The following is a 10,917-nucleotide window of genomic DNA, read 5'->3' on the forward strand; positions in this document are numbered from 1 at the left end:
GTTTTTTAAGGTATCTAATATTTTGATACTTAATTCCCATGATTTAAATATTCTTAAAAATTTAAAGTTTGTTGCCATTTGGAAGTGTGTAGGCCTTCTTGGATTATTATGCTGTTACATTATGATTATATATTCAGTCTTTAAAATGACAATAATATCGCTTATCGCAATTATTTCTGGGGCAATATATCGCACAACAAAAAGCTGTTATCGTGACAGGCCTAGGCATCACAACATTCTAATGTATAGTAATAAAAAATGTTTTTAAAGGTTTACTTTAAGTGAGTCTTAGACAACAAAGGTAAGGTAAAAATAGGAAAAATCATTATACACCATGTATATCTAATATTGACCAATACTGGTAGATTTCATAAGTATTGGTACCATAAAAAATAACTGATGTCATACTGATATATTGTGCATTCCTACATTGATTAGTCGTTTTCTTTAGGATGTTTTAAAATCAATCTTATTTAGTGTTTTAGACTAGTGAAATGCATCTGAAGTCAACTGCTTATGTCAGTTTTTATGATAGCCACTGTTGATATTATGATTATTACTTATATTGTTATCTTTTCCTACTATTCCTAGTATAAACGTTACTGCCATGCATACACAGTGGTTTAATTTGTAAATTAGCTGAGCATGATACAAATTGAAATTTATCAGGTAAAATGGTGGTTGCATTAGGACCATGAAATAATGCTAATTTAAAAAAAAAAGTTTTTTCTTGTATGTTGTGTATAGCACTTAAGCAGTCGCCTGGCTCGTCTGGCTGCAGAGCTGAACCTGTGTCACAGTTTCCAGGCTTTCCACTCTTCATACAGTGACACTGGACTGCTGGGTATTTATTTTGTAACAGACAAACATAAAATAGAGGACATGATGCATTGGGCTCAGAATGCCTGGTAAGTTCAGCTATAACATACAGAGAAGATAGGATTGTCATCTGATGTTTTGTAGTTGTATTTGAGGTGATGTCCTCTTAATGTTTCTGTATTATAGGATGAATTTGTGCACCACAGTGACTGAGAGTGATGTGGCTCGAGCCAAGAATGCTTTGAAGGCTAGCTTAGTGGGACAGCTCAATGGTAATTAACTCAAACATACTTTCTCTTATGGACAGTCTATACCTTCTCTCTTTGCATCAAAAGCTAGTCCTAGTAAAGGAATCATTGATTTTTCAGATTTTCACTGGAATTACTGTTAATTATAGTGCTGCAACAAGTAGCCTTGTTAACAATTTATATTTTTGTCTTAGAATAAGTTGATATGAGGAATAGATATAGATCTGTATCGGAAATAAAAAAAAAAGTGTTATTGGGCCATCCCTAGTAGTCATTCAACAAGCACATTAGTGTCATTTAAGCTACAAGCAAGTATTTGTGTGTAAAAAAAAAAAAAAAAACCTTTAATATGTTTTTAAACAAGTTAGCATCTCATGTTGACCTTTGAAGATTTTCAAAATCTAATCTGCATAGTGTTTGGACTTAATTGTGCTCCTCTGATGTGAGTAATAATATTTTCATAAATAAGCAATCGCTTATTACTACTCGACACAAGGTCTTTAAAACAGAATATTTTTATTTCCAGCAGATGATCGTGGTTAAAACAAGCCCAAAAACAACATCATAGCACAACGTGGCTTACCTTTGCTAAATGCGCCGCCTTTTTTGGTTACATACCAACCAATGTTTGCAGATATTGGAGAAAAATATATGATTATGATCATCACTTAATTGTATCTGGTGTTGTGCTATAGTACATCAGACAGCTGCAAATATTTTATGCACCTCTACTTTAAACTATAGTGACAGTAAGACATGTTTTTGCTGTAATATTGACTTTAATACCTCTCAGACCAAATTGACTGCTTCTATATACACACACACACACACACACACACACACACACACACACACACACACACACACACACACTCTAACTCTATAACATGTTTCTTCTTTCTGTCCTCAGGAACTACACCTGTTTGTGATGACATTGGCAGGCACATACTAAATTATGGTCGCCGCATCCCATTGGCAGAGTGGGATGCCAGAATTGAGGTAAGTTGTCCATGTTAGCAAACCCACAGTGGCTGAGTGACCACTGTTTGAGATGGCATTTAGTTTTATTTTAAAGGGGTCATACGATGCTGCTAAAAAGAACATATTTTGTGTATTTAGTGTAATGAAATGTGTTTATGCGGTTTAAGGTAAAAAAAAAAAACACATTATTTTCCACATACTGTACAATATTTTTTCTGCTCTATGCCCCGCCTTTCTGAAACGCGTCGATTTTTACAAAGCTCATCGGTCTGAAAAAGCAAGGTGTGCTGTGATTGGCCAGCTATCCAGTGCGTTGTGATTGGCCGAATACCTCAAGCGTGAGACGGAAATGTTACGCCCCTCACCATATTGTGATGCCCTGTCCGGCCGGAGCGATGATTCAAAAACATGAAAACCCATTATAAACGAGGCATTCGTTGCATCCAGTGGGGACATAATAAATTCGTGTTTGAATCATCAGTGGCAAATTCTTTAAATGAAAACGTACTTACGTGAGTCAGAACTGCTGGCATTTTAGTCTAACGTTACTCTCCCAGGATCAGTAAACAGTCCTCCATAAAATGTGCTGCACACATCTGAATATTTGGGTTGAAGTGTTCTGGAACAGTGTTGTAAATACAACTTTACCACTGATTTCTAGTCGTGTCCATTTTTGGAAGGCCTAACTAAGTAGTTTCGCTTTCACAACGAAACACGGCGCCACACACGGCGGCCGAGAGTGAGCAGAGGCGGGTGGGCTTGAGAACGATTTCGACGGAGTGTCAGGAAGGACATGTGACGACTCCGGGCTGGTCTCCGCTTTGTCCACGGTGAAAGCCGATTCGGCGATCAACAGCGCAAAGTTGTAGTATTTCCTCGGCAACCAGCACGGATCAGCTCCAGGCATGACGAAGCAGATATCGTCCTCTTTTGGAAGACCAAACAAAGTAGTTTCACTTTCACAACGAAGCACACAGCGTCTTTACGACATGGCGGCGGAAACAACAAAACTACAGCGAGAATAAAAGTTACGCCTTCTTTCTTTGCGTGAACATTTGGGCGGCGTTATGCAAATCTTCCCAGATCGTGACGTAGATATGTGGGGGCGTGTGAGAACGAGCCGTTTTAGGTAGGCGTGGCTGACTCTTAACTTTTATAAAGAATATCTCTTTGGATTTGAGACTTTAGTCTTTGCAACTTTACAGATCTTCTTTATGCACCAAGAGCTTGTAACACTCCAAAGAGAAAGGAAAAATTGAAATCGCATCATTTAAGAATACCTATTTGCTTGTTTGTTTCTTACTAGGCTGTGACTCCCAAGATTGTCCGGGATGTCTGCTCTAAATACATCTATGACAAATGCCCAGCTGTGTCTGCAGTTGGTGAGTCAGTTTATTTTTATATTTAATATGCACTTTGTGTTTATTATTTTGTGTTGGAGTGAATAAATATTTAGTGGAATTCTCTTTTATATTAGCATGACACATAATTAAGGAATTTAACTAGTAACCAGTGTAGTGATTATGATATGACTGGGGAAGTCGTGGAAGTCATGACCGGGGAAGTCGTGGCCTAATGGTTAGAGAGTCGGACTCATAACCCAAAGGTTGCGGGTTCGGGTCTCGTACCGGCAGGGGGTGTTGGTGGGGGGGGGGGATGTACAGCGCTCTCTCCCACCTTCAATAGCGTTCACTGCTGTGTGTGTGCACTTTGGATGGGTTAAATGCAGAGCACTAATTCCGAGTATGGGTCATACTTGGCCACATGTCACGTAAAAAAAATAATGTTGAGAACACACTTTTAAAAGCCAAGGGTGCATGTTTGACAAACATAAAGACTTGGGTTAAGCCAGGATTAGGCCACAGTTCAATTAGGACATTTAAGTATCTTTTATAAATGTACCTTAGAAAAAAAAAACATTACTGGTGAGCATCTTGAGACAAATCAATAACACTAACATTTAAGATATGTCAGTGCAAGTTTCTTTCGGTTAAAACAGCCTGTGGAATTGGGGGAAAGTGTCATACAGTGCTCAAGCTGTAGTGCTCACTTTAGCTTCGGATGACTCTGTATAGGTAGTGTTTTTACCATCTGCTCTCATGATTACTTAACTGTTTTTTGTTCTGAAATTAATTGCAGATGAGCAAATTAAGCCCATCTGTGGATCAGGGATTAATCATTAACATACCTAATATGGTTATATTTTCTGGATCTAGCTGCAGCTTATTTATGGAGACATTTGGTACAATAATTAATTCTGCTAACAGACTTTAATGGAAGGAAATTGCTAGATTTATCCCAATGCTGTGGTATTGAAATTGGTATTAAGAATTATGAAATTTCACTGGTATTAACAACTGAATTTATGTAACCTTGCAATTGTTTCTTTCTTTATGCAGGTCCAATAGAGCAGGTGCCAGATTATAACAGAATGAGAAGTGCTATGTACTGGCTCCGATTTTAAATGTTCCTTGGGCTGTCAGCCCTCACTGATGTGATGTCTCTCTTTGCAACTTTTGTCCTCATCATTTTCGTACCCTTATCTTATCTTATGATTAGCATATTTGCCCACTTGTTATCTTAGCCATCTTTTTCCAAGCTGAGATGGAGAGAGAGAGGAGAATTTGGTACATTTACACCTAGAATGTCAGACATGGCACAGAGCTATTTATGAATATATGTGATGTTTTGTTTCTGTCCATTTTGTATATAGCAATAGCTCTCATTCCGACTTCAAATAAAACCCTGTCACATCCAGTTTTTATTTGATTTGTTTTGGTTGCTTCAGAGAAAATAAACCCTTTCAGTGTCTCCAATAAACAGGCAGTGAACTGTGGGTTAAGAAGATAATAGGAAGGTATTTTAAAGGAATAGTTAAAGAATAAATGATTTAAGTTAAATTTGACAAGTTAAAATGACAGCTATGTTAAGATATTTCCTCTTCTTGCCATTATCAAAATAAGCAGTTTATACATTTTAATGTTCATGTTGGTGAGTGTTCTGGGAATATGTACCTATTTTGGAAAAGGGACTGACTGTAAAAAAAAAAAAATCAGAAGACTATTGTGCAAACTCTGCCATGTCCATATATTTTTATTGTCTTTGGACAGTCATATTTGATGCAACTGATGTGACTGGAATGATGTAATCAAATATTGTGCAACCAGTTTACACATGATCAGAAAAGCAAAAACTTTTGACAGTTTGTAATTTATTTTTGTTCTAAGCCTAATTTAACAGTAAATGCACAAGGAACTTTAAAAGTCATGCATTTTAGATCAATAGGGTCATCTTGTCTATGTTTTCCAGTTTTTTCCTCAGAGTAAGAAACTTGTTTTGTTGAAGCATGTTTTTAACTGTGGTAAAACATACTATAGAATTAGACCTCACTATACCCAGCCATATAATAAACCATAAATTATTTAAAAACCAGTGACCTAGTTTTTCATGTAGAAACAGTCATTTTTGCATTTATGCATCTTAAATCATTGCAATATTTTTTATTTTTTTCTTCAATTTCTGTGTTCATATTTTGACCTATAATGGTTTCAAATATACATAAAGGGCAATTGATTTACAATAAATAAAGGTACAGGACAAAAAGTCTGAGACTGCCAAAGAACCAGGACCAGATCTGTTTCTCTCAAGTTACAAATGATTTCTTTAACTGAAATAGTCTGTAGTTATAATTCTGACTCTGCAACATTATTTCCAGCAAACAACAATGTTAGGGTCATTCTCCAAACGCTCATCCAACTCCTTATAACTCATTCCTGAAAAAACAGGCAAGGAATAATGTCACTTTCTTTAAAATGGTTAAAATCAAGGAATATTCTTGTGAAAAATATACATAATATGTATACATAATACCAGTTTTGCAACAGATTTCATCATAACTATGGCAGCCAGTATAAAGTCTAGGTGGACGACTCCTCTCATCTCTAACAACCTTGACTGGATACTTCTGCAGGCGCCGAATCAGACCTTTCATCAAGCCAAACTGAATCAACTTCCTAAAGCAACACAAAAGATAAAAGTAGAATAATTTTACATAGAATATTTATCTTCTTACAGATCACACTAGTACTTAACCAATAGCCAAATAAGCCAACAGGACACAAAAGCATTCTTTTTAATCTTTACAGTATTGTCCTGTAGTTTAAACACACACACACACAAACAATTGACATGTCTTACAAATGGCATGTCAATTGTGGGAATTTAAGTGTGAACAACAATCAAATTCAAATGGCCTTACCTTTCATCCACCCTCTGTAGCTGGTGAGAATAGCGGGAACAGAGGTCACGTACAGTCGTACCTGGGGTCAGACCACAATACAACTGGAATACGTCCCTGAGATTTGTCCTTTGGCCTGGTGAAATACACAGTAAAATGTCTTCTATATCTATTCACACTCATATACATACATGTTGCAGAAAAAAAACATGCATTTGGAATTGCTGAACTTGCTTACCTAGCTTACTGACATAGTGGATACACTCTTCCTGAAGGCACTTCTTATCTATTAAGTTTTGTACTTTAGGTGTTGTGCAGTAAACATTTGAGTACTGTAGAATATGAAAACCAAAAGCAATTTAAGAAAAAGTATAATAAAATTCTGAAGAAACTACAACAACAGAAAACTTACCTGGAATATGGATACCAGAGTTACCACTTCATAATACCTGTGAAACGTAATAGCATTGTTCAGTCCATGACTTGTCACTTTGCTGCTATTACATGTATGAAATGTGTACTTTCTGCATCATTGTAACTATTGTAATGATCTTTTTATGGTTTTAGAACATTTCATTATTTAAATTTTAATAAGGTGCTAGATTTTGATAAATTCATCATAGTATCTATACATTTTTGTCAACAATTAAGAGATTGAGACCTTATGCCAGAAGCAGGAGGTATATCAAAATAACAATAACATTGTGGGTTACATACAACTTGAGCTGTCATCTAGCATCTATGGCATGTTGTAGTGTACACATTCTGTACACACAGCCTGTTATCTAATCTTTATCATGTCTGTCATTAGACATTCGTTTTGGAGTTCACAACGAAAAGTTGCTGTTCTGTAAGAGAAATTGCAGACAATTTTGCAACGGGTAGAATTAAGTTTATGGCACTGTATAATATCTGCAAACAGTAGCTGGGTCTCATTCATTACTATGGAATGTGATGGTTGCTTTTCTATAATGAGACAGCCTTGATAACTTATGTGGCCGACAAATGCTACATCTAGATGGTGCAGCCTTCAAAATGAGACACAGCTGTGACTAACTAACTGTCATGCATTTCAATTATATGATTGGTTATCAAGGCACTTGTTGACCATTAGACTTTTCTCCAAATGTAGAGCTGCAAGGGTTGCTATTTCCCATAATAATAAGAATATCGGGGCACTGTACCATGATGGTAGTTGAGTTTAGAGTTACAGGATTAGTTTTGAGTTGACAAAACCAAACCAATCCACTCAGGCTTTGTTCGTACCATGACACTGATCATCAACCTTCTGTCAACTCAGGCTTTGATACTGAGTTCACGGAGAGCATGCACATTAGCATGCACATCAAGGCATATGATTAGCAAACAGCCAATCATATGCCTTGAAACACACAAACTGCAATTTACTTTTCACAAGAGAGTCACTCTCCTCTGCCAAAGATTACGAGATTGAAAATTATGAAGAATTTAAGAGCAAGAGAAACTGGGGAGTGACTTTATTTAATTACTTTATCACTTTGCTCACAGCTGACTGGTCAAATTTTGTTTTGCAAAGAACAGAACATAACCTGCACCAGAGCAGTTTAGCCATAGAGCGTAAGTTACTATGGCAATGAACACCACTAAGAACAGAGCCACTTTCATGGTGCCTAAAACCCAGGCACAAACTAAACTGAAACTTACCTGGCTAGCCAGCTAAACCGGCTTCATGATATAGGCCTCATATGTGAACATGTGAATTCAGATTGTGAACAGTTCAACCATGCATATGTTATATATATTTTTTAATGACCTTGTAATGTTTAATCAAAATGTTCCAACTTCCAGTGAAAACTACAGACGGATAATGAATGCAGGATTTCGCCAACTATTTAGTCCACTTAAACCCTGCACGTTCATCTGCCTCTGCTTTAGAGTGCAACGCCCACATCTCAAAATCCAGTCAAAAACCAATGCATAGAACCAAGTCCCTACCAAGTTGCATACAAGTTACAATAAACAATATAAGATCCGTCACTATTTCCATTTCATTGTGGCTTTAAAGACTTTTTGTTTACTTGTGCAGTATTATACATTTTTCAGAATAAAAACTGGGTGCTGAAGAACCAATGAGGTAGAGGGTTAAGCTGTATTTAACACAGAATATTCCTTTTAATAAATTATTTAGATTAATGCAGCAGCTCAAAATAGGAACATACTTACAATAAATTCTGAACAGCAATCCGCACCAAATTAAGCTCAACATCGGCCTCAGCTGAGATTTTTTGAATGTGTCGATACCCATCTACAAAGGGTAAGATCTGCAAAAAAAGTAATTAAAATATTCAAGAAAAATAATATAAATGCAAAATTACTGGTAACATAATTAATGTTTGAAGGCAGTATGTCAAATAAAATCACATTATACCTGTTTCAACTACAAGCGTAAGTGGCATATCAATGCAACATCAGAAAAACAATGGTTAACAGAAGATGGTAATAAGCTTTACAAACGTAATTGTCGCAAAATCTTATTTACATAAGGACAACATTTGCTTCTAAATTCTTTACAATTAGAGTGTTATAAACTGTTCAGCTCGTCTCATTTCAGTCACACTGTGGTAAAACGTGCTGTGTCGTGTCACAGTGTGTAAATTGCTCCCAGTTGAATAAAACTATTTCAAACAATAGGTACATTTTTTTCATTGTGTTTTTTTCCCCCTCCGTTTTTTGGACTTACTAACTGCAGGGGTTTATTTATTTATTTTATTTTTTTTAAATCTGATAATAAAAAAGACAAATAAAATCAATTTAAGACAGTAAAAGTAAACGGTGGGAAACATTTTTTGGAGACCTGCTGTGTGGTGAGATCCCATTGTGATTTTATAAAGTGGTCTTTATTCTTGGTAAATACTGGTACATCATACTCCTGAACCACCAGAGGATCTTTCCTTTGTTCAATTAACTTCAAGTGGATGGTGTTCGAGTCATCTGTCATGAAAGAGCGAGAAAGGGTGATTATAAAAACAATGACATACACTGATGGGGGAAACAGAGAGATAGAAAATGCATATATAACCAATAGGTAGGGTGCAGGCTCCTGTAACATTAAGTTCCTCCAGAAGTGTGGACAGGATAGGCAACAGCTTCTGTTTACTCTCCTCATTTGAAATGAATCCACTCTCAAGCTAATCAAAGAAATTTAATGAAACAGTTAATAAGTGCCAATTTTTAAGATAACATAACATGAATACTTATCAAATGAACGTTTACCTCCAGAGTTGTGAGGTAGCCAGACAGTTTTTTGACAATAGGTTCTAAAGCACATGTTTTTGTCCTGGCATCACAGACTAAACCCAAATTGAAGAGCAAGGCATTCCGGCTGTACTTCTTATGCTCAATGCACACTGGACAACCTATTAGTTTCTTCTCCATGGCAGTCCTTAATCAGTTACACAGATAAAACACAACAGTGTCATTATTAATAACTCTAAAGGTCTATTTACACCAAATTGTAAAAATCACAGATGCAAACCAAGAAGTAATAAAGGGAAAAAAAATCTACAATGGGTGCAGCTAAAGCCATTTAATCACTTAAGTTAAAAAATATATATATATTGAAAGACTGAAATCTATGTAACTGTTTCTATACCATTCCAAATCAAGAACCAAATAAGAATTTATATGACTTCAGTTGGAGAATATTGGGATGACTGCCATTTCAATGTGTTTTCATTTTGGTTTGTATTGCTTTGATATGAAGATTTTTAAATGTATGCATGTATGTATTGTAAATGTCAATATATTTGTACGAATGTGTGAGTGTGTAGGCCTATACATACAAGGAAGCATTTTTGAACGCAGATGTATAAGCCTATAATTTGTATAACTATAGTGCAAATACAAATACGACAATGCAGCAATAAGATGAGGAAAAAGTCCAGTACGTACACCGTTATGAGCTTGTTCTGCAGTTCAGGTTTGGTGATGATGTACACCTGCACTGTATCAAAAAGTTCCCTCGAAATATATTCTTCAGGAACCTTCGATCAAACATAAAAAAATTCATGACGAATATAACTGTATGTATGTATAACCATATAAACATTAACGTTAGTTTGCATGCATCCCTAACGGACTTTTCTTACCAATACCACTTCATATCTATGGTCAAACATACTGCATTTATTCTCTTGCTCCCAAAATATTTTCTATGACGTTACCTGATATGTGATCTTTGGTCCTAAAGTTGGATGAAATTCACTAAAAAATATACAATCTATTCGTCTGTATGACCCCATATTCAGTAGAGAGCTCGTTAATGTTGATCTATATAATTCTTCTTCTTCTTTTTTTTCTTCTTCTTCTTCTCCTCCTCCTTTTTTAACGGCCGTTGGCATCTAGCTTATTGGTGCATTGCCGCCACCTTCTGCTCAGGAGTGTGGATCATACTTTTATATAAACCATAGAAGAGCCCAGTTCTCTGACCTGTGCTCTCGTATTGATCTCCAGGGCTGCTTTTAAAGTGATCTCCTGTACCCCTAATTTGTTCAGATTATTTTTCATTATATCCCTCTGTATTTCATATTTGCTGCTATTCTAAATTACATGTTCCACTGACTTCTCTTTCTGACAGTTCTCACACAAGCAAGC

The 10,917-nt window shown here is 36.0% G+C and overlaps 2 protein-coding genes across 3 annotated transcripts in view; one reads left to right on the plus strand and one right to left on the minus strand.

The window, feature by feature from the left end:
• Positions 1-5,370, plus strand: part of LOC107714251 (cytochrome b-c1 complex subunit 1, mitochondrial-like) — a 14,416-nt gene extending 9,046 nt beyond the window's left edge. The window contains exons 9-13 of the mRNA XM_016520056.1: positions 748-908; positions 1,006-1,091; positions 1,978-2,066; positions 3,355-3,430; positions 4,448-5,370. Coding sequence (XP_016375542.1) covers positions 748-908; positions 1,006-1,091; positions 1,978-2,066; positions 3,355-3,430; positions 4,448-4,512 — 477 coding nt within the window. The 3' untranslated portion in view covers positions 4,513-5,370. The remainder of the gene's footprint in view (positions 1-747; positions 909-1,005; positions 1,092-1,977; positions 2,067-3,354; positions 3,431-4,447) is intronic.
• On the minus strand, positions 5,369-10,629 carry nprl2 (NPR2 like, GATOR1 complex subunit). 2 transcript variants are annotated; one of them, XM_016520057.1, is made up of 11 exons: positions 10,488-10,629; positions 10,216-10,307; positions 9,538-9,706; positions 9,344-9,452; positions 9,119-9,255; positions 8,488-8,585; positions 6,698-6,734; positions 6,524-6,617; positions 6,307-6,421; positions 5,919-6,061; positions 5,369-5,821 (listed from the first exon to the last, which is right to left on the minus strand). In XM_016520057.1, the coding sequence occupies exons 1-11, from the start codon at positions 10,563-10,565 to the stop codon at positions 5,754-5,756; spliced, it is 1,140 nt and encodes a 379-aa protein (XP_016375543.1). In that variant the 5' UTR covers positions 10,566-10,629; the 3' UTR covers positions 5,369-5,753. The 2 variants fall into 2 exon arrangements, with proteins under 2 accessions (XP_016375543.1, XP_016375544.1); XM_016520058.1 differs by lacking the exon at positions 10,488-10,629 and having other exon boundaries at positions 10,218-10,267.
• Between the last annotated feature and the right edge of the window lie 288 nt (positions 10,630-10,917).

This window comes from Sinocyclocheilus rhinocerous, unplaced genomic scaffold (assembly GCF_001515625.1).
Source record: "Sinocyclocheilus rhinocerous isolate Xijiao unplaced genomic scaffold, SAMN03320098_v1.1 scaffold209, whole genome shotgun sequence".
In the NCBI taxonomy this organism is placed as follows: domain Eukaryota; kingdom Metazoa; phylum Chordata; class Actinopteri; order Cypriniformes; family Cyprinidae; genus Sinocyclocheilus; species Sinocyclocheilus rhinocerous.